Source organism: Drosophila willistoni (assembly GCF_018902025.1).
Source record: "Drosophila willistoni isolate 14030-0811.24 chromosome 2L unlocalized genomic scaffold, UCI_dwil_1.1 Seg139, whole genome shotgun sequence".
Taxonomy (NCBI): domain Eukaryota; kingdom Metazoa; phylum Arthropoda; class Insecta; order Diptera; family Drosophilidae; genus Drosophila; species Drosophila willistoni.
Genome location: NW_025814046.1, coordinates 978,192 through 1,001,905, shown reverse-complemented (window position 1 = coordinate 1,001,905; position 23,714 = coordinate 978,192). Strand labels below are relative to the sequence as shown.

The 23,714-nt window shown below is 37.6% G+C and overlaps 1 protein-coding gene across 2 annotated transcripts in view; it reads right to left on the bottom strand.

Moving 5' to 3' along the window:
• Window positions 1–242: 242 nt before the first annotated feature.
• LOC6638215 (Krueppel-like factor luna) overlaps window positions 243–23,714 on the bottom strand; it is a 125,284-nt gene continuing 101,812 nt past the window's right edge. The window contains exons 2-4 of one of the 2 annotated variants that reach the window (XM_023176586.2): window positions 8,044–9,385; window positions 7,806–7,979; window positions 243–919 (exon numbers count right to left, since the gene is read on the bottom strand). In XM_023176586.2, coding sequence (XP_023032354.1) covers window positions 744–919; window positions 7,806–7,979; window positions 8,044–9,385 — 1,692 coding nt within the window. In that variant the 3' untranslated portion in view covers window positions 243–743. Of the gene's footprint in view, window positions 920–7,461; window positions 7,666–7,805; window positions 7,980–8,043; window positions 9,386–23,714 lie in introns of those variants that run through there. The other variant, XM_047009463.1, reaches the window with a different exon arrangement.

The window sequence follows — 23,714 nt, the reverse complement described above, 5'->3', positions numbered from 1 at the left end:
TCTCTTTTTCTTTTACGTACAATGTAGGGGTGAGGAAGGGGGGTTGAATGGGGGCTAACGTGGATGGCTGAGGCTGGGGGTGTTTAACTTAATTAAACTTTTTCTCTTAATAATTTGTGTATGTTTTTTTTTCTTTTAATTTTTGTTTTGGCAGTGTTTACATTAAGAAAACAAAAATCTAATTTTTTTCTCGTAAAGTTTTTGATTTTTTTTGTTTTAGTTTTTTGTTTTTTTTTTGTTTTGTTTTTGTTGCTTAGCTTTGGTAAATTGTACAATAATTAGTTTTGTTTTTTTTTTTTGTTCTGCTAAAAATAAAATTACATAAAAAGGCAACAAATTGGAAACGATAAATGACAATTAATTATATTAAATTAATAAATTAATTTAAAAACGGAATTCCTAGAGAACTTTTCTCTTATTACTTTCATTCATTCTTTGCTTTTTTCCTATGTTTTGTTTGTGCTTGTGATGTGATTTTTGATTTTGCGTTACTCAAGTTGTTTTTGGGTTTTTTTTCCAATTTCATCGTTCCGTTTTGTGTGTTTTTTTTTTTTTGAAAAGTTGTTTTTGTTGTTTTGTTTTTTTGATGGCACACAGTTTTCACTAATATGAACTTCCCATTAGGTGGTTGGTGGTGGCTTCTTTTCTTCTTCTTTTTCTCCTCTTATCCTTAGAGATGATACTCCAAGTACTAACAACTATTTTCTCAATTTAATCGATCTGATTGTAGCTTAGATCTCTCCTCACATATGACGCTTCATGTGCAGGGCCAAATGATCGGAACGTGAGAAACAGCGATCACAGTTACGGCATTTGAAGGGTTTGGCTCCCGTATGCTTGCGATAGTGTCGAGTCAATTCATCACTACGAGCGAAACGCCATTCGCAGCCTTCCCAAGAGCATTTGTACGGCTTCTCACCTGCAAATAGTTCAAAGAAAGAAAGAGAAAATGGGAAAAGAAAATGAGTAAAATGAAAAACGTGGGAAGAATTCTTATTAAATAAGTTACTATTGGATGCAGAAATTTGTTAGTTCTCTGCAATTTGTGCTACTATAAATATTCCCAACAAAGAGAGAAACCAACCCATTCATACCCTTTAGTTGAGAAAGAGAAAGATGTGGATCACATGAACCTGGAATAGGAAAAGTACCTACTAAAGAACCTAGTTATATTTTTTGTTTGCTTATTAATCCTAAAAGCAAAGGAAATCTAGTCAAGTCATTTATACCTTCGTTATCAGTTTCACAGGGTAACTCATAGTCGTTGCTCTAGACTAATTGTGAAGCATTTTTTATTTAGCACTTTTGTGCCTCAGAAATGGCAACCAAAATGAAAAAAGTTTTTTGCTCAAATATGCATAAAGTAAAACACAAGTAAACAAAACATAAAACAAGAGAACAGCACAAAAAGGGGGTAAAACAAAGAAAAAGAACTGAGGAAAAAAACGAACGCAGAGCCAGGAATTTAAGACAATTAAAAATGAAAAACTGAAAAATGAAAACCCAAAACGACGAATGGTGGCAGCAGCAGCAGCATCAGAGTCGTCGGTACGGTGTGCCAAACGCGATGCTTTGCCAACATTTTTCATGCGTGCCAAAAGCCTCAAAGGATACAAGGATACAAGGCAAGCGGCTGGCAGCCAAAGCGCCAAAAGCCAGAACCAGAATTCACTGAGAAGGCGAACGAACCAACGAAACAGAGGAGAGCAAGCCAAAAAGGAAAAGGAAATGCAGAAGTTGTAATTTCACACAAAAGCATAAAACCTAAAAATTGTACAAAAGAGGAATCCAGAAACAGAACAGAGCGAGAACTAGCTATAGAACCAGTACCAGGAGTTCAACTCACAGATCCCAATGTGTAAAGCTGGCCAAAAACCGTAAGAGAGAGGCAAAACTGTAGAAAAAATTGCAAAATTATTTGAGTTTAAAAGACAAACAGCAGCCCAGGCAGGAAATTGCCGCCGTTGCTTTCCCGTTCCAAAAAAAAACTAAGATAAAGGGGAAAGGGTACAGTAAAAAAAGAAAATAACCAGGCTAAATGAAACTAAAGCGAAGTTTTAATACCCTAAAATACTCATGAGACTTTTGTCATAAAGTTTGACTTTAAACTTTAGAAAATTGATTATTTGATCGACGGTTTCTCTGAAGTTTGTTTATTGTCACAAACTCTTAATTTTCTTTAAAATTAATCTTAAAACTACGTTTTTTTTTTGTGCCTTATTTACTTTTTAAATTTGGAGAATGTTCCTTTTTTCTTGAGTCCTTCTTATATTTGTGGCTTGTGTAGTTTCTAGTGTAATCTAAATACAATAAAGACAAGTCTCAGCCCTTTATGAAAATTGAATTGTTTACCAATTCTGAACATGATCACGATTAAGTCTCTAGTTGGCATAATTTCGTTATGAAGACTTTTATGTTTAATACCACAAAAAGCAATTTGGCCTTGATAAATGGGAAACTTTGACCCATTTAACGTTTGATTTCAAACTATATTTATAGCTCTTAATTTTTATCACAATATAAATAAATAAGCTTTAATTTTAATGATATAAAGATGAAGATTAAGAGACGACAAAATAATTATTCATTTATTTTAAGTAGTTTGGAAACAAAGGCCTATTTGAAGTTTCAGGGTTTTCAAATAAACAAAATTTAAAATTAGACATATTAAGTCAGTGTAGGAAATATGATTTCCTCTTCCCAAATATACCCAATTTCCTTTAAAGGGTATATTTTGGGGAATAAGAGGATAAAAAAAAACAGAACTGGAACAAGATAACCGGCAAGTAGACGACGACGACAGCCAAGAAAAATGCATAAAGCTGAGTGGAAAACTTTGTAACGCGCCACATATACAAGCGCATACAATCACACACACATACATACACTTGCACACACACACACACACACTTAGCTTGGCTTGGCTTAAAACTTAATGCATGCGGAAATGTGTGATATTTCCGTGCTCAATTTCACATTATGCACTTGCGGCCTCCGTTTGCCTTTTCCTCTGCCACTTCTTCTCAGTTGAATGTTTTCCACTGCCTGTTTTCGTAGCTTCTTCTTTTGATTCTCTCGTTCTTGCCTTCTTCTAGCCCTTCATTTTCTTGCCCATCTTCTTTTTCTGTTGGACTTGCTCTCTTAATTTCCATTTGTGTTTACTCTGGCCCAAAGAATTGTCCCTATCTACGAATAACTGAGAATGTGTGTGGGTGTAGGAATGTGTGTGTGTGTTTGTTCTGGTTGTGTGTGTGGGTGAGTGTGGGCCGTCTGCCACTTGCACTTTGGCATGTTGTCAGAACTGTTTGAAAATCGAAGCATTGGCCATAAATAAACCAGATGCCCAAAAACTCGAGGGATGCAGTGCTTCTGCTTCTTCTTTTTCTTCTTGGCCATGGCAGTTCCTGGATTTTTTTTCTTTTTTTGGCCTGGTTGTGCTTGGTTAGTTTGTTAGTGTGTGTGTGTGTAAATCAGCGTCAAATGCACAAAGTGCAGACGTTTGCCTCATTCTCTCTATGCCCAATTGGTCCACCCCAGGAGTCTCGTATTTGGTATTTTGGCGATAAAGCAGCAGCAACCGAAAAATGGTCATGTTATCTGGCCATTGAGAAAAAAAATATCCGAATGGCCCGAAAATGAAAAGCGAAACGTAGCCAAGAAGAACCAAAAAACAGAAACCCAAAAATGAAAATCGAAATGTATAGGCAAAGATATCAATTTAAAGACACAAAACCTAGAATCGTATCCTTCTAAGCTATCAAAGCTTGATCGTAATGGTATTTACTTTTTTAAACATTTCATTCACGTCTTTTGGTGAAATTTTTTAATTACTTTTACTCTGGCCAAAAAGCCAATCAATTGGCCCAAATACTGATTTAAGCACATAGCGCGTCAGAAGGACGCCAAGCAATGTTAATTTATTGAGCCGAAGGCAGTTAAAACTTAACCTCAGCCGTTTGTCTACCGACTATTGCCTTTGATATTGATAGTTTTTAGTTGCAGTTAAGGCCATAAAATGAACCCAAGTAAGACTTGTAAATTGTTTAAAACGCCAATAAGGAAGAAAGCAAAGCAAGAGAGCAGGAAGGACCGAGAAGGAGCAACCAACGACAGCCGCTTAACAGCAGAAGCAGCAGCCAACAGCCAGTTAATATTTTATAAATTTCGCTGGGGTTTTAATTTCAGGCCAATAGAAAAGAATTTCTTCTTCTTTTTCGGGATGTGGGGCCAAAGACATGCAACTGGCGGGTGGAAAAGATGCAGCAGGAGAAGCAGTTGGAAAATTTTTCTTTCTTCTCGTTGCATGGCTTGGGGTTTTTCGCTTTACTTTCCCCCTTTTATTTTTTTTTTTTTTATTTTTGCCTTCTCGGCTTTTTGCACTCAACACAATTTTTATGGTCTGTTTGCGTCTTTTCACTTGATTGCACTTGTAATCTTTTCTTAACGGTTTTCAACTCCCTCCCTCAGTGACTTACCTCGCCACATTCCTCCCCCCATCCTGACTTAACTGGCTGCAACTCTGGCATTTTTATAGCCGCCTGCGTTTAACTAATTGAAATCTTTTACTCTTTTCCTCACTCTCATTCTGTCTCTGTCTGTCTCGATTTATCTCTCACTTTGTGGCAAAATTTATTTAGCTCTTTAATTGTTGGCGCTCGCGAATTTGAATGGATTTCTAATTAATTTTCGGTTGGCCGGAAACTCCCAAATCAAATTAATTTGCCTAACCCCAGGGATTGGCTCCTATTCTCATACATCCGACAAGTCTCAGAGTTGTCTCCCTTATTCTTATTCTGCTTCTCCCTCTCAAGGGCAACTGAATAATAGGTCATCATCAATTATTTTGTATGTGTGTGTGTGTGTGTTTGTGTGTTTGTGTGTGTGTGTGTTTTTGGAGTGTTAAGTGACAACATTAAAAGAAAATTTAATGAAAATTTTCAAGCTTAATTTTCGTTTCGTTTTCGGTTTTTTTGCTTTTTTGTTGTGTATGCAAAAAACGTAATTCATTAAATTTTCGCTACTTTAATTTTGGTCATAGACATTTTCCAAATGGTCTCGGGGTCCAAAGGTCTCGAAGGGTCTCCATGGTGTCATTAAAATAATTACGTTTTCTTTTAAGCAAACAAAAAAAAAAAAACGAAGCAAAATATATAACGAAAAGTATAAAAAGAAATTCCGAAAAGAAACTTTACTCAATTTTAATAAAGACGACTTTCAAATACCCTAAGGTAAAATTTTTAATTGTAAAATATTTTTCAAAGAATTTAATATAGATTTTGTTAACTAAACTGTGGAAATGGCAACTAAACTGAATTGACTCTATAAGGATATATCCTTAAGATTGTATATATACAATCTTAAGTTCCGGCAACTAGGAATATCCTTCTTACCCTATGTTGTAGGGTAATTGGGCATACTTTTTCCATTTTGCATTTTCTTCTTTCTCAAAGCATTTGAAATCAAATGTTTCAATCTTATCGCTTCAACACCTTGACTTTTGATTTTGATTTAACATGTGTAATTAATTAGAACAAAAAGAAAAAAAAAGAGAAAAAGCAAAGCAAATTTACATTTCTATTAGAAAGCCTATAACCAATCTCACTCTCATCTCCGCTAAAAGTCCATGTAACACACAAAAAAAAGTGTTTGTTAAAGATAAACTGAAGATTTTATTAAGCTTGGCAAAAAGTTTTTGACTGTTATGGATTTTTATTAAACAAAAGTTTTCCCTTCCGTTTTTGTTGCTTGTTGTTTTTGCTGTTGCGCTTATTGAATGTTAATTAAAATCTTAACTCCTTTTGGGAATCGAATGTAAACGGCTTTTTGGTCTGAGAGGGATGGGAAATGTCCTCGAGGCTATGTTTACTTTTACCCCAATTGAAAATCTGAATAATCAGTGATGATAATGATGATGATGATTGGATTTGAAGCCTTTTTAAAAGGCAAACGACTTGAAACTGGTAAGTAAACTGCAAATGGGCTAAAATTTAAAGTAGTTTGGTATTTGGATTTTCAATAGCCGGGAGCGGAGTGTAGAGTAGGCGGTGTCTGTTGGTATTGAGTATAGAAGTGGGAGGGGAGTGAGTGGATCAAAGTAGGAGCAATCCAAATGGAAGTATTCTAAGTAGTACTAATCCATTGTAAGCTGTTTTATTTCGCCTTTATCTTAGTTGATTTTACAATTAGCCATTGATTAAAAGGTATTGTATATCGGACAAACTTCATATTTTCAGACTTAGGAAGCAGTTTAAAAATGCAAGAAAATGAACAAAGTTTTCAAACAATATTCTCTCAAAACTAAATTTAAATTGTTGGCGATTTCCCTTCTTACTAATTCACTTTTTACTTTCACAAGTTTCAATTGAAGAACACATTTAAAAAGCGCCCGTTTTGATCTTCTCGTAAGTTCGTGCCTGTTGTTTGGTTTCGTATTAAATCTAAAGTCTAAAATTTTTTGTTGATTTCTTGCCAAGAACGACAATTTAAATGCAATCTCTTGCCATCATATATTTCTCACAATTTCTTCTTCTTCTATTTCTCTAGGATTTTTGGTTTGAATTTATGGGTTAAGTGTGTGTGTCTTTCTTTTTTTTTTGTTTGCTTACTTTTGTTTTTGGTTTGGCAATTGCTCACGCATGCAAAAAACTTTTCAACAGCATCGAGTTGAAATCAATAGATTTTCCTACCATGTAATAAAATTACAATTCAATGCTAGGTTTGTCTCTCACTCTCTATAGCTATCTTTTTCGGTGTGTATGTATGTGTGTGTGTGACCAATATTTCATTTTTGAGTTATGCGATTTTTATTGAAATTTCAAGCATTCCCTTCACAACTCTTTCTCTTGCTGTCATGCTATGAGATTTCCTACCTGTACTTTACCCTCGTTCCCACTTGAGTTGATTTCTGCATGTTTGTTGGTTTTCGTTTTTGTTGTTTTTTTTTCGGAGGGAGGCGTCATCGCTGGCTCCAGTGGACAGTGTCAGGGCAAACACAATGCAACATGTCACTTGTGTGTCACACAGGAGCCTGTCCCCAACATTGTGTGCTTGCTGCTGCTGTTGTTGTCGCAGGTCTCTGATTTATTAAGGGTAACCAGACCAAAGCACATAGCACCAAACTGTAAACTCTAAATCTATCAGATGAAGGCATAGACGAATTGTCAGGCTCTTGGCAAAAAACTTCAATTGATCTTTTGCTAGGTCTATGAAATTGTGAAAGAGCTTGCAACTAGTTGGAAGTTAATATTTGGGAATGTTTCTTTGTCAATTGTTAGAATTAATTTGACTTCAAGAGAGAACTTTTGGGATCTTAGAGACGATGAAAAGAATTTCAGTCTTATGACCTAAAGAAAAGGCTTGTCTATAAAATTTAATTTTCATATACACTCGATTTAGACTTCTAAAAAAATCATATTTAGATTCTTAAAATTTGTTTTAAATTGGTTTAAAATTAGCGTCAAATTTCAAATTTTGGTTTTTTAAATTACTGGATACTATTCCATATGCCTATACTTTTCCGCCAGAAGTTAGTAATTCCGTGATCTTTCGGCTTTAGTTTGCTATTGGCCTACTTTGATAGACTTGACACTTTTCGGGCCAAGTTTATAAGCTGGTCGCATATATTTCTCTGGTTTTTTTTTTGCCAAATCCGCATATTTCAGCACTCTGTGGGTGAACAAAAATGTCAGTTGCAGAGGCCCAAAAAATTCCCTTCATCAAGTCATGCGTGTGACCTCGAACAAAAAAGACACTTAAACCGACCCAAAAAAAAAACCCATCGCTCTTCCTCTCTGCAGTGCACTCACCTGTGTGCGTTCTTTGGTGGGCCTTCAGATGTGAACTTTTCGTATAGACTTTTTTACAGCCCAGAAATTGGCACTTGTGTATCCGACGTTTGGCATCCGGGCTATGATCACTGCTGCTGCTGCTGCTGTTGCTGCTGCTATGGTGTTGGCGCGGGTGATGGCTTTTGGCAGAAGCTAAAAAAGAATCAACTTTTAGTCTATAGTCAAAAGTGGGTCAAGTTGTTGCTGTGTGGCTTACCATTTGTGGATTTGTCACTACGCGGCGAATTAACAACTTGTTGCTGGATGTTATTGCTGTTGTTGTTGTTGCTAGTGGCAGCTGCTGTCAGTACGGCAGCAACATTAGATTGGCCATTGTTTTGCATTTGTATGACACGTGCTAGACTTATGCCAGCGGCACCTGGCTTTCCATTGGCCGTGGTCAAACGTACAATGGTGCTGCGGGGAATGTTGGTAGTGGCGGCGGTGGCTACAGCGGTATTGGTGTTGCTGTTGGTGTTGTTAGTGATGCTTGCCTGATCGTTACTGTTGTTGTTGTTGTTGCTGCTGCTGCTACTGGTAATGACATTAGTGTTGCTGCTGGCGGCGCTAGTGTTGTTAGTCTCGCTGGGTGATGTGCTCGGAGAATTAATGCTGCTGTTGGTGTTGCTGTTGCTGCTAGAACTACTATTACTGCTGTTGCTGCTGCTGTTGCTAGTTAAAGCCTGCGGCGATATGCTCAAATGCTGTACAGCCAATTGTTGTTGCTGCTGTTGCAATTGCGTCATTGTTGGCTGCTGCTGACCTTTAACTGACAATTGATGGCTGGTAAAGCGTAAGATTGCTGTAGGGGGGGTGGAATTCGATTGCTGTTGCTGCTGCTGTTGTTGTTGCTGCTGCTGTTGAATCAAAGCAGCCAACTCGCTGGCATCAATTTGTTTCGATCTTTGTTGCTGCTGCGGTTGCGCAGCATAGTTATGTGTTCGCAGGCTGGATTCGGGCGATGATGGCGGCGTTAATGTGGGCAATACAAAATCCTGCACATGGTGGCCCAAATGATGCTGGTGCTGATGATGCTGACTTTTGGCCTGCAAAACGCGCACCTTAATGCCCGGCGCTGAGCTGCTGCTTGAGCTCAATGTGATGGTATTGCAATTGCTCATTTGATTGCTAGTGCTAGTGTTGCTGTTGCTGTTGCTAGTGTTGCTAATGGTGCTGCTGGTGGGCGTCATATTTCCTCCACTGCTAATGCTAGGATTTGGCGATATGGCCGATGGCGGCGCTGCAAACAACACACTCATCTTATCATCGACTCCCACACCCACCACTCCCGCCTCATCTTCCTCATCGATGCGCTCCTGTTTGACCAGCACCGAACAGCTTAATGTCTGGGCGGAACCATTGCTATCCCAGGAGATGCCCGAACAATTCGATGATACCGACGATGTGGTCGATATCGTATCCAAATTTTGCTCTTTAATTTTCAATTCTTCTAACAGGCGGGCAGGTGTCGAGAATATACCCCAAGCGGTATCCAATTCACTGTGAATTTTCTGTAGCTTGGGCTCATCGTGCAGATAGCGTTCCAATTCATAGCAGGTCTGCAAACGAGAGAGAGAGAAAGAGAAGGAAAGAGTTAAAATAAATTTCACTTAAAAGTTTGTCCATTAACGTGAGAGCAATTCAATTTGCCAAAAATATATCAGCCACATTAAGCAGCCAGTATTGTAAACAGAAAAAACAACAACAACAACGGAACAGCATAAATTATAAAGCCAACCAGGCAGAGGAATTTGAAAATATTTTATACAAACAACGTTTCAATACCCTAGAAAAATTATTCTTAGATATTTATAGAGATTAAACCTTATAACTCTTATATATATGTCTTATTTGATCCACAATTTGCATTATTCCTAAACCAGACAGGCAACTGTAACTAAAATGTCCTTTTCAAATATTTTAAATATACAATTGTATATAGAGTCCTTTTCAACAATATACCCCACCCATTTGTACAATTTAGGGTATTGAAATTATGTTTTATGCCTGGCGCAATTACAGGTAATAATTTTGCACACATTGCATACTTTTAGGCATTGGCCTTAATGGAGCCGACAATTAAGTGCACCATAAAAGCCGAAAACGAGCTGGGCCCCCATCATCTGTTCATCCCGATGTGCCCCTCCTATCTTTACCCCCCCCCCCCCATTCTCTTTCTGGCCTTCATATATTCTGTGTCATTGTGTAAACAACATGGGGCCAGAACATGGACGAGTGAGCAAACAAGCAAAATTCTGTTGCTATTGCTGTACTTTGCTGCAGGGGCATTGGCCACGCCTCTTTGTTGCAACAATTTCAATATATGAAAAGCTTACATATTTGGTAAAACGAAATGTATAGCTTGGGGTGGGGTAGCGTACTGTCTGGCTTAAAGTTGTCTACCTTCTATAAGCAGAATAAAAAAAAATATATATAAATTCCACAAATTTCGTAACTCATTTGTATTCTTCGTTTTTGGGCAAACTCAATGAGGCGGAATAAGCAGCAAGCAATAACAACAATAGTTGCAGAGGAACGAAGTGAGGGGAAGCAGTTTGTGGGTCCTCTCACTGACCATTGTGTGTGTGTGTGTGTGTGTGTAAATCACTTTAAGTGTTATTTCCTCCAAGGCAAAATAATTGCAACACATAAATTTCTTAACCCTTTTTTCTCCCCTATTTGGTTTTCTTTTTTGCGTATGGCAAGTGAAAGGAATAAAGAAAGGATGAACAAAAAAAAAACTATGCTATAATGTGTTATGAATCAGTGAAGAATGTGTGAGTGAGAGGGGGAAAGAAAGGGAAGGAAAGAAAGTCTCAACAACAACACGTTAGTCATGATTAATGTGCGGAGTGGAGTAGAGAGTCTCCGGCTGCTGCTGGTGTTGCACTTATTTTCCATTTCCTGGACAGACAATGCAGCAAAAGTCTGGCAATCTTAGTGGAAAAATCTAAATAAAATGTACGAGTAACATGCGCGGAATGCAAAAGCAATTTGATATATTGTTTAAACAGACACCGACCACACACACACACACACATACATACCACACACAAAAAAAGCCAAAAAATGAATACTCTAGAAAGGAAGGGAGTGGAGGAGATGAAAGGGAAGGTAAGAGCTAGCCAACTTCCTACTACTAGCTGTAGTGCTATCAAAAATGGCATTTTGATTTATGCCACGCTGTTGCCTGCTGCCTGCCTCGCCTCGGCAAACAAATCACATGAGAGCCAACAGGCCAAAGATTAGACGCGACTTTCAAATTGCTCCTGGCAGAGGACATAGCCAGGTGAATTTCGCCACTCCCTCCACCCACCCATATCCTTTTGGGTTCTTTCTAACTGATTGATGGCCAGTTGGTTGTTTAGTTCAAGCTCAAAGCTATCTATAAACATGCCAAGCCAAAAACCAAAACGAATGAACATTTAAAGTTAATTAGTTTTTCGCAGTTCAAAATTTCAATATTTTTTCGGGTGTTGTTGTTGTTATTGTTATTGTTATCTGTAATTAGTCTAATTGTTGCGGTGGTTTCAATTGTTTGCGTTCTATTTGTTAGCTAATAATTAATTTTCGGTAGCGCAAACATTTTTAATTAAACTTTAACATGGGAGTCGCCCCCCTCACAACAAACACAGCATGAACTGTTTAAAATATATAGCATACTTAGCAGGGCACATAAATTAAATATGTGCATGTAACTAGAGAAATTGTCGCCCATTGCACAGGCACACAATAATATTCAATGGGAAGAACAGTAAAATACATTTAGCCAGTAACAGAAATATAATTAATTATTACTGATTTACAAAAGTGGTTGAGAATTTTTGTCACCGACTATTTGTTACTAAGAACATTTTGACACAATTTCCATTTGCACAGAGGTCTTAAATTATATTCACCTCAAATTTTGATACAAAGTGTGTCGAATGAAGTAATTATAACTATTTTAGTTTGCCAAAATCGGAGTGAAATAAATCAAAAAGTAAACTAAGTTCTTGTCCTGTATTCTCTCCTTAGTTAATAAACTATTTGTAAATTAAACCATACATTTGGTAATTTAAAAACTATTTCATGAATTTCCTTTGAAGTCGTCTAAAAATAAGCACTTTGTCAAATTGCTAAATTACATTATGCTTCAAATAGTTTGGTTAGTTATTAATAAAGTAAAATATCAAAGCAAGATCCACCCCTCGATAAATACAATGTCATCTATTTCTATATAGCCATATGCCCTGAATTGCCAATTTTGGGGTTCTTTATTTCTTTGTTTCTTGCACGTATATTAACATATAATTGAAGCCCTTTTTAAACACAAATAACAACAAGAACAAGAACACTTAGCACAGTCATTGATGAGGCTCGATAAAGAGTGGGAGAGCAAAAAAATAAAGAAAAAAAAGAATGACGGAAAGAAAGAAAGTTTTCCTCTTTGGTGCTTGGCTTTCTTTCTGCTTTTACTCTTGTTGTAATCAACATAATTATTGTTGGCACAAAAGTTATCAAAGAAACCATGAGTAAAAGGGAAGGCCCAGTGTATGGAATGGAATGGGATGGAATAGCAAAGATATCTAGAAATGTTTGTCAATCTTCTGAGCACACGCGCTTTTTTTCCGGGGAGAATATGTGTGTGTGTGTGTGTGGCCAAAGAAACTTTTTCAAGAACTTTTTGGGTGGGTTTTTTCCTTGCTCATTTGTGTTTAATAGAAATTTATTTGGGGAAAACACTTTTCCACACACTTTTTGCCAGCAATTTATGTATGTTTTGTTTTGGCTTTTTCGCCAGCTATCAGTCCCGTCTCGATACCCAGTCATACCCTCTGCTCTTTCCTATTTTGGCTCTTCCATCTGTGTTTTTGGTGTTAGATGTATGGGCTAAAAGTCGTTGGTTTCCTTTTGCTCTCTAAATACTTTTGGCCATTATTTTTTTCAGTTTTTTTTTCCGTTTATTTTCTTTTTGCACTGTTATTTTGTTTTGCCATCTTAAATTGTGGTTTTCATTTCCGTTTCAACTTCTTTTCGTTTCAGTGGGTTTTTTCCTTTTTGTTTTAAGGTAAGTTTTATGGCTTGCACTTAGCCCGAAAAAGTGTCAGCTGCGGTTATTAAAATCCAGCAAATTGTATTTTATTTTCAAAGACTAAGCTAAATTATGTTGGCAAATAAACATGGGACAAAAGAGAGAGGGAGAGAGAAAAAAAGAAAATAGAGAAAGAGAGGGTTTTCATTTTTATTTTTTTAGGTTTGGTTTTTTTGCAAAATTTTTTTGCTCGTTTTTTGCAATTATCTAAACCACAAATTTTGTTTGCCTAGTCGAGAGTGGATGTGGGGAAGAAAATGAACACAATTGAGCCTATGCAAATAAATTTAAGCAAACTAAGAGATGGAAATGTTTGTCCACATGTACCCACACACACACACATACACTTTCGTCCTCCTCCTCCTCCCTTACCCCTCATACTCATCAGCATTTCTCTTCTTTTGCTAACTTTGGTGGCAAATTGAATTTTGGCCAAGGCAAATAAAATTTGCCATTTAGATGGAAAGTGTGGCAAAAGAGAGAAAGAAGTATAGAGAAGAGGGTGGTGATGGAAAGGGCGGGGTTTAAGGGGGACACATGTGGTCCCACTTTATATGCTTTGTGCTAATGTAAAATAAAAGCCTGCGATTAAATTTAATTATCTAAATGTTTATTAAAATCTACAAAATGGGAAAAGGAAAAAGAATATCGTACAATTGGGAGAGATTTGGTAAGAGATTTGCCTGGCATCATCGCACACACGCATACACACACACGCACGCACAGTGGGAAAGAGAAAAATTGTTTGCCTAGGCTTAAACCCCGCGGGATACCACGCCCACACACACACATACACACACAGACAGGCCCACTAAGGGGCGGTAGCATATTTAATTATGTGTGTAATTGAAAAAGACGCAATGGCAGTTAAGAGAGAAACGGAGACTCAGACACCAATAGAGAGAGTGAGAAAAATGGTTGGCAAAGAAATCTCGCTAAGACTATATTATGCCACGCATGTCCTGGGGTGTCCTGCGTGGCATATTTCTGCGTGTCTGTGTATTAGAAAGACATTAGCAGGCCGACAAGGAGATTGAGGTTTGAGGCACTTAAAGCAGGCAAAGCCGAAAACGTGAACATGAAGAAGGAGTCAAAGCAGCTGCCAAATATCAGCTTTATGTGTATATAGCATATATTTATGCATATATATTTCTCAATTTCTCCCTCTAGCATTATGTCATTTAATGAGCCATAATTCCCTCCCAATCCCATTCCCAACTTCACGTTAGCTTCGCTCCCTCCCCTTTGGAAGTGGATGTAAAGCTCTGTTCTTTATTTTTCCACAAGTTTTCCTTTTTCCTTTTTTTTTTGTATATTTTTTTTTGGGGTATTATTGTTGTCATCTTTTAAAAAAAAAAAATAAAACACAAACTTTTAATGAACGAAACGTAATGAAATAATGCTGACAATTAATGTCGGTATCCAAGTTTCATTCCCCTGTCTGTCCCTATCTGTGTGTGAGTCTCTCTCTCTCTCTCTCTCTCTGTGTGTGTGATATTGCCCTAGCACTTTAATCTCTGAAACTGTCTTCCATTAAATATTCGTGTAAGCCATTATTATCATCAGTAAGATAAACAAATAGCAAAGGAGAGTGTAGATGAGGTGGCACAAGGGGCGGTGTCAGCTGCCAGGGAGTGTAGAAGAGATGTAAAGGACGTGGTCATGTAAATTTCATATCAATTTCAATGGGCCATTTTATTGCAAATACAGGGTGTTCACAGCAATTAAGAAGTAAATTAATGTTGAAAGAGAATCAATATTGGAAAATTTATTAAAGTTTTCAACGGAGATTTTTAACGGGCTTCATCTATGCTTTGATATGACTTTGAATTATTTTCTTTTGCTAATTAAAAGTTGCCTAATATTGTTTGAGACTTAAGTATCTAGCAATTTTCTGTTTATCAAAATTAATTACTTAACAAACACTTTGATTAAATTTTACGATTGTTTTGCTATACACCCTGTATGGCTTATACAGACAATATTCTGTACTCATTTATTTGTATTTATAACACACGCAGGAGAGAGATAGAGACAAACAGATATAGAGAGCGACAAGGATAACAAACTAGATAGTGAGAGAGAGAGAGAGAGAGAGAGAGAGAAAGAGACGGACTTTAGCACTTTCAGATTGATACGTTTCGTGTGTCGTTTTGGATTGCAACTATTGTTTTCAATTTACGCCCTGCTGTGGCTGCTGTTTCTGTTTCTCTATCTGGTGTTTGCTACAGTTGTCTTGTTATCTGGCTGTCAGTTAAGTGACTTCTTAATACATATCACCCAGCAAGGAGCTGTTCTGTAAGTGCATCCATAACAACATCAACAGCAAAGTCACTTGGTTTGGCAATAACAATAAGAGAGAATGAGATGGAGCGACAGTTTGTAAGAGAGAGAGAGAGTGGGAGAGAAAAGCGCAGCAGGATAATTGAATTATTGGCATTATCAGAGCTATTGCACTTACTGGTATCCACTGCTCGACTTGCTTTTGTCTCCCCCTTTTCATCCCTTCAACGCCTTTCAGATGAACTGAACGAAATAAGTCTGTCACATTACCAAGTGTAATACGTTGATTTACTTGACCTGGGCCATTGTCTTACCCCAGACAACATCCCGGCCAGAAGCCCGAGAAGCAACACCTTCAGTTGCTGTTGCATTTGTTATTTGTTTTTCTTCTTTGGACTCAAAGTGCACTTAAAGTGCCACACACAATGTGGCAACAAGAACAACAACAACAACACCAGCAAACTGTAACTCAAGTGGCAAAGGCGTTGCATAATTTCAGGCATTATGCTAATTTCTTCGAAGAAAATACAATAAGAGAGAGAGAGAAAAAAAGGGAACTTGCTGCCGCTCCACTTGCTTTGAATAAGTAGTTTTCGAGTGAAAAAGTTGGAAAGGGTTGCTTGGTTGGATGGGAGGAGGGGAGGAGGAGGGAGTGGTACTTGCTGATCACTTTCGCTTAGGCGTTGAAATTTTTGCTTTTAAGGCAATCGAAAAACACTTGAAGAGGAAGCAAAAAGTGTCTCCAGCAAAACAAAAAAAAAAAAAAGGAAAAAACGAAAAGAAAAAAGAAAAGAAAAGTAGTAAGACAGCATTAGCTGAAAGCAGACACAAGGGGGATGAGTGAGAAGTAGAAGGGCGGGGGGTATTTTCGGGGGTGTTGGCAACAACTAATGCGTTGTACGCGCCGCTGAATTTAAATGAGGAATTAATGCGTACATTATTTCCCCTTCCTTTCCTCTTCTGCCCATCCTTACCCAAAAATTTCTCCCTCACTTTTTCCTTTTTGCTTTTCGCTTTCGTTCTTGACTATACAAACAGTTTTGCCACTTGCTACATGCCACATGCCGCATGCATTGTCTGTCTGTGTGTGTGTGTGTGGGTGAGTGTGTGGGTGGGTGCGTCGCTTCGATTATGCCTCAGAAAGCTCGCGAGGAGAGCAAAAGCAGAAGGTCCTTTAGTCCTCTCTTACTCCTCTCTCTTGCTTCCTTCTTTAGCCCATTAGCTTTGAACTTGATGTTATTTGTGCGGTACTTTTTCTTTATGCTTCGTTTTCTTTGTCAATTTTGTGGCATGTTTCGACTACTGCCATTGCTCCACTCTGCTCTGCTGCTTCTTCTTGCCTAAATGACACTTTGCCCCAAATGATGACGCTGTGCTGACAATGATAATAAATAAATTTAACGCACTTGGGCTCAACGAGAATGCGGTGCGAGTGGAAAACACTCGCGCCTTTTCCCCCTCCCATCCTACCACACAAAGTCAATGTCATTTGCATTTTCCCCCCAATTCTATCACCCTCTCTCTATCTCGTTCAAGTTAACCAACCAAAATTGAACTTTATTAAGCACAGAACGCATTATGCCAGCTTTAAGAGCCAAATTACATAGGTGAAGGGAGTCAAACAAATTTAAATGATGCAAATTTTACAGAATTTTAGTTTAACAAATCGAATGGAATAATATTATAGCACTAGGGCAAATGCTATTCATTATATTTGTACTAAATTCCAATAGTCTAACTAGATAGTTAACAGACATGTATTTAACTAATAGACATGTATTTTTCGTCTGACTTTTGTTTGCTTTTGAAGTCATTAGCACTTGACTAATTGAAGCCTGTTGTTACCTTAAACTAGGCCTATTTAGTTGTAAGGAAACCAAAAATAATTAACACTGCTGCGCCAAACTAAACTAAACATTGTGTGATTTATATACAAATTGTATCTCAGTTCATATTTAAAAACCCCTTTTTTGTGGCAACAATTTACTTAACCAAGAATTTATTGAAATTGAATACACATTGCTTGGCATTTTGCTAAAATTTTATTGAACCACTTAATGGGGCAATTAAAATTTCCTTTTGTGAGGTTTAGGGCAAAAGAACAAACTAATAAAATAGTTCTATATGGGATACAAGCTGGAGTCAAATTGTAATCTAAAGCTTAACATTTAAAGAGACACACATACAGACAAAGAGACACCACAGAAAAGGAAAGATAGAGAATGAGGACGAGAAGATGCCAAGAGAAACCACAAAAAGCCGCCGCACACATTCAATTCGTTGTGGGTCCTTTTGGATGATGACTCCAAATGTCATCAACGTAACGTAGAGATTGTAAAACATATAAAATAAAGACAAAAGGCTTAATAACTGAAATGGAGAAGCCCAAGCGAGCAGAGAAGGCCAAGTGAGAGGGGAGAAAGGACAAGACTCTCTCTGTGTGTGTGTGTGTGTGTATGTGTGTCTCTCGTGTGACAATAAAAACTAATTTTTTGGGTCGCATTAAAAGGGATACAAGTAAATGACAAAATAAGCACACACATACACACACAGACGCACACACATATTGAGCCAGACAGAGAGACATACACGCACACACACACACGTAAGCAGGACATTCCCCAGGACATGAAGCCCCCGACACGAAAAATGCAATTTCTGTGGTTTTCATTTTTATGGTCCGAACCCTCACTTATATCCCTTGTCAAGGTGGTAGATTTGCCTCATTCCTCTCACCCACTTTTCCACTGTCTTGCTCAATCTCTCTCTCTCTCTCTCTATCCATGATGGCTTTTGTTGTTGCCTCTTTCTCTGTCTGCTTTAAGTGTTTGTCTAACATTTTGTGGCTTATAACTATCATGGCTTATGATATTGACCCAAAACATGTTTAACAACGCATTTTGTCTGCGACATACAAAAATGTTTCATTTTATGTGACTAGCTAAAGGTTGCGAACAGTTGGGGGAAGGAGGACTTTATCGATAAATAGGAAATTTGTACACAAAGCAGAGACGGACGAACGGAGAGTGAGGTAGTAAGACGGAGGGACATCATTTTCTCTTTGGCCTAATTTTAAGCAAAGAAATTTAAGTTCAAGGCAATAAAATAATGACACCACCGAACTATAATCGGGGGCAGTAGCAGCAGCAGCAGCAGCAGCAGGAACACTGCTAACAAAAGAGACAAGAAAACAAAAACATAAAACCCAATGGGCATAAAAGATTACGTCGGACCAAGGGCCAAGGATTTCCAGGAGCAGCAACAGCAACATGGCCATAAAGTTGCTTTTATGTTGCAGCTAGCCACAGTGATACAGTGGTCAGTTGCCACCCACATTTACCTCCCTGCCCTACCCATACATTTGCATACATCCCAAGAGAGAGAGGCAATGAAACAGGAGGGATCGGAGGGGGTTAGAATGCTTGTTCGTTAACTAAAATACGATTGTATTTTATGCAGCGTGTCATGAAATATGCGACACTCTGCTTACATTTCATTTACACGCAGCACCAAGAGATAGAGATAGAAAGAGTGTCATAGAAAGCAAGAGAGAGAGAGAGAGAAAGAAAGATGGACAGAGTTTTGTGTGGGTGTGTGTGTGTGCTGAAAGAGATGCAGATAGAGATTTGCATAGAGCAAAGAAAATTTATGCGGCATAGCTGTAGATGACAAATCTCAAACCAACAAACCAACCAAACACGACCCGGCGCAAAAAAAAAATTGGCAAATATTTGACCACCTAATTTTTTGCTCTCCAACTTTTGAGCCCTGACAATTTTTTTTCGCGCTTGTGTCTTTAAGCCGCTTCAACAAAAGCATAAAAATGCCATTAGCCGCACTCCATTACACACATTTAACACAACCAAACATACTCAGACAACGACGATGGAGAGAGAGTGAGAGAGGGGGACAGAGAGAGGGGTTAAGAGCGATGGTAGTAAATTGTAAAACTCTTTGCCCCAAGACACACACACACTCACACACACCTCATAGAAGCTGCATTTTAATCCATTATGCCCGAGCGACATAAAGATTTAATGAATCGTAAAACTGAGTAATTGCTGCAAAAAGGAGCAGCAACCAGCAGCATTCACAGCAGCAACAGTTGGTCGTTGCCAGAGAGAGACAGAGAGAAAGTGGGAGATTTACCTGAACGATTTCCACACTTATTGATTTTACTTGAGATTTATAGCAAACGGTGATTGAACAATTAAACAATTGATAACCAATTTGCCTGTAAAGCACCGTTACTTTACATCATAAAAAAGGAAAAAAAAATCAATTGAAAAAAAGCAGCTTTGCAGCTTTAACTTGGCTTCCCTTTTTTTGTCCGAATGGCAAAGGCCAAAGCAACAACAACAACAACTTGCCTAAGCCGCTTAGTTGCACTAGATTTGTCTGCTCGCTGTCGTGTATTGGCCCACTCTGTTTCTACCTCTCTCTTCTAGTTGGCCATTAAACTCCAAATTGCCCAAAATACAATTGAGCCCACTTTCTGGCGCTTACCAAATGTTCTCCCTCTATCTCTTTCGTGCCAAATGTGGTGACATTTTTGGCCCAAGTCAAGCTTAATTAATGCATACCATGGCAGGACACGTGGCATGGACCCTCCTTCTGTTGCTTCTCTCTCCTCCTCCGCCTGACATCAAACAATTTGAAAATTTATTTACAACAGGTCAACTGCAAACAACAATCAAACAGTTTAAACACTTGCCAAAAATCAAGCTCTACATAAAATTGGTAAAATGAAATGCATAACAAAGTTATTTTACGAAAGGAATCTTAAAGACACAAAGTAGGAAATTTCTTTTGTTAACGACAACGTTTGAACTTAAACATTTGAGGAAAAATTGTCAACCTCTAATTCTTTAGGTGTTTTGGTTGAGACAACCAATACCCTCGAATTTGATATTCATTTTGTTTTGAACTATGTATGTCTTTTAGTTTAATTTAATTAGGTATTATTGTCTTGCTTTGCCTAAAGTTAGTTGAATTCATTTCTCTATATTCTTTTATTTCAAATTCTAAGGCTTTATGTTTGATGCATAAACAAAGTTATTCCTCTTTGCGAGGTGTCAAAATATCAAAGAACTATAAAACTTTCATTTTGAAATAAGTAGAAAATAGAAATTAAAAAACGATTTTTATCCCCCCCTTATAATAAATTGTTCTCTAACGAATTCCAATAAGAAAAAAATTAAATACCCGAACTTTAAAAAGCCTATTAAAATACCCAAAAAATCTCTTTAAACTTTTCCCAATTTCGCACTTGGATCAAGTGTGCAAAGGTTTTTGTATTTCTGAGTAAACACTTTTCTCGATGATATTTTCTGCAAGTGTAGCAAAATGTGTTGCATGAGAGTTTTATAACGTGGTGCCTAACGGCTTGTGGCCACCTCTATGTATTTTTTGTTTTCTGTAGTTTTTTCTTTCTTTCTTTCTTGTTTTTGTTTTGTTTTTTTTTTATGGAATTTTCACCTGTCTCTGCGAAGCCTCCAAACCCATTTTCATGTTCAATTTTTAACCACAAATGCTACAGGCAGCTCGTCGACTGACCCCTCTATACAACGTATAGATGCAGCAGCCGCTGCCTGTTTGCACTTGGCCTGTAGTGAATATTGAACAAAACCAAAAGCAAAAATTGAACAAGAGAGAAGCAAGAGCTGTGAATTCTAGAGAAGGATGGTGAGGTGGAGGTGGATGAGGGGAAACAAGAGATGGAAGCGATGGCGGTGACGGTGGCGGAGGAGCCGGCCATGCCCAGTGGCTACCCATGTTGATTTGACCCCAATCAAGCTTGTTTCTTCTCTGTTGTTCTTGTTGCTGCTGTTACTGTTGTTTGGGTCTCATCGTTTTACACATACAGAACAACAGCAAAGGAAAAAAAAACAGAAAACAAAAAATAAAGAGCGAAAAAACCCATTGCATACGTTGAGGGGCAATTGATATGCTTCGTGAAACTTTATTGCCATACAACAGAGAGTGGAAAGTAGTGTAGAACGAATATCGACGAGGATGAACGGGTTCCAATGGCAAGCTTGAAGCTTCACTATGGACCATTGAATTGCGTTTATTTTAGATAAAAGTGCCGGGAAAATTAGAAAACGCTTTTTCTATCAGACATAGAAATGCGTAGGACTAATTGAAGTTTTATTTCATCTTGCTCTTTCTATCTCCCTTTCAAAACGAGAGTTCTATGAATTATATACTAGGTTTTCGGGTCATACACAAAACGAAACACCAAAAACGAAAAAAAAAGAAAAACAGAAAAAGGGAAATATAAATAAAAACTGAACAAAACTGAAAGCCAGACCAGAATACACACACACACACACACACACATAGAGTATGAACCGAACCACAATGCGGACTGAAAAGGAAGTTGCTTAATTAAAAGCGGATATTAGCAATTACAAGCCACAGAGCAAAAAGGACCCCGAAAAAAAAAATAAAAGGGAGCCCAAACAGAGAATGAGTGAGAGAAAGCGATCCAATGAAACGGAAGTAAATGAAATGGCATTGAATGGCAGCCGCCCAGTAGTAGTCCAGTACTCAGTTTTGGTCCTTTTGGGGGCCTCAAATGAAAAGGAAGTAGCGATAAACTGTGGGGAAATTAAAAACGCGTATGAAGTCGAAAGCGAAGTCGAAGAGAACGTGAGGATGAAAAGAGAAAGGCAAATAAGCGTAGAAAACGAAGAAAACAGCCCCCCAGATAAAAATGAAACTTTAATGCCCATTTTGTTGGCTAAAATTTTCTGTTGGCCTGATTTCTTCTTCAACTTTTGTCTCTCTGCCCTTTCTCTTGTTCGTCCTTTCTTTGCTTTCTTTTTTATTTTTTTTTTTGTTCTTTTTTCTTCCTGCTCTGGTTTGGTATGTATAATCACAACGAGGCCATCGACAGTCGGAATGTTTGACATTTTCTTCATGTAATTCGCCTTGTAATGGCAGCTGCTGTAAGGCTCAAAGAGAGAGAGAAAGGAAGCAGTGGGGAAACGCACACACACACAAAGAAGGAAACATTGTCAGGCATAAAAATTTCCCCTCCAAAAACCAAAAACAGCAGAAAAAAAAACACAAAATAAATAAAATGGAGAAAAAGGTGAGCCGCCTCAGCTTAATTAGGTTATCATTTCTGGTTGCCTTTTTTTCTCTTCATCTCTCTCTCTCTCTATCGTTTTTCTTTAGTTCGTTTTGCTTTCTTTCGTTGTGTTTTTTTTTATTATGGTTGTCAACCATTAAGAGGAGGACAAAAAAAAAAAGTAAATAAAATGCTCTGTGTAATTGTTAATGGGTTTTACAGCTCCTTTTTAGCCTTTTTGGGTTTTATTTTGTTTTTCTGCGTGTTTCTGGCTTTGATTTATACTTGCTAAATAAATTATGCATTACGGGTTTTCAGGTGAATTCGAAATGAAATGCTAATTGGAAAATTGAACTGAAAGTTGAGAATCCCCAAGAACCCCAATAAAATATATTAAATTTTCTCTATGCAATTCATTTCAGATTAAGAATATTGTTATGAACTTGGTCATAAAATAGATTTAAATGGAGGTGAGGGTTAAGTTGCCATTAAAGGCAAATTCAGGTCAATATCAACTTATTTTAAATTCATTAGAGAGAAATTAACTGGCCTATTGGTCTGCACCTTTTTTGTTTCCAGATGACAAGTTAAATCCTCTTTTTGTTTTGTTCGTTTAAATGTAGATTTAGTTTGAGTATCTAAAGTAGTTGTGGCAAATTTCAGCTACCGCACAGAAGTACCAAATTCAATATAATATTATTATATATATGTATATGCGATTGATTTATAAACCAATGGAATAGTTAAAGCCAATTCAAATCCGACATGTTCCAAAAGAAGCATGGTCGAATATTTTTCAATTCCAAGTCTTTTTCTATAATCTCTCTCTCACTTTGCTATCGTTTTATTGTTCAGCTCTTGGAAACAATTTGTCTTTCGTTTTGGCTCGATTGGTTTTTTTTTTGTTTGTTTGTGTTGATGCCGTTAGTCGAAGCCTTTTAATACCTTTAAATTTGCAACAAATCGCTGACAATAATTCGCACATGGCACTCAACAAGAATAAATTACCAAGGACACATGGCAACTGAAAGCACACACAATCAGAGACGGAGAGAGAGAGAGGAAGTGAGATGGGTAAAACAAAAGCTGCAGGAAGTGGTTGGGCAACAAAAAAAAAAATGGAGAGGCAGCTGCCTGCAGCTGGTGGCGCCACACCATTTCATCCATTTCAACAAGAGCAGCAGCAACAGCAACAACAACTACCAAGTACAATTGATGCATGTCAGCAGACTGTTGGAAAAGAATTATTAAATTGATCGATGGCCATATGAAAAACAAAAAAAAAAACAAAAAAGAAAGAAAAGGATAAAAGGTAAAAGGACGATGCTACCTTTTTGTCCAGGTGTTGACACTTTTGGCAAGAGTAAGAGGAAAAGAAAATGGCAGCCAGTTGAAAAGAGCAATTTCATTTTGATATCTTTATGCAATTTACATGACACAAGATCGAATGGCA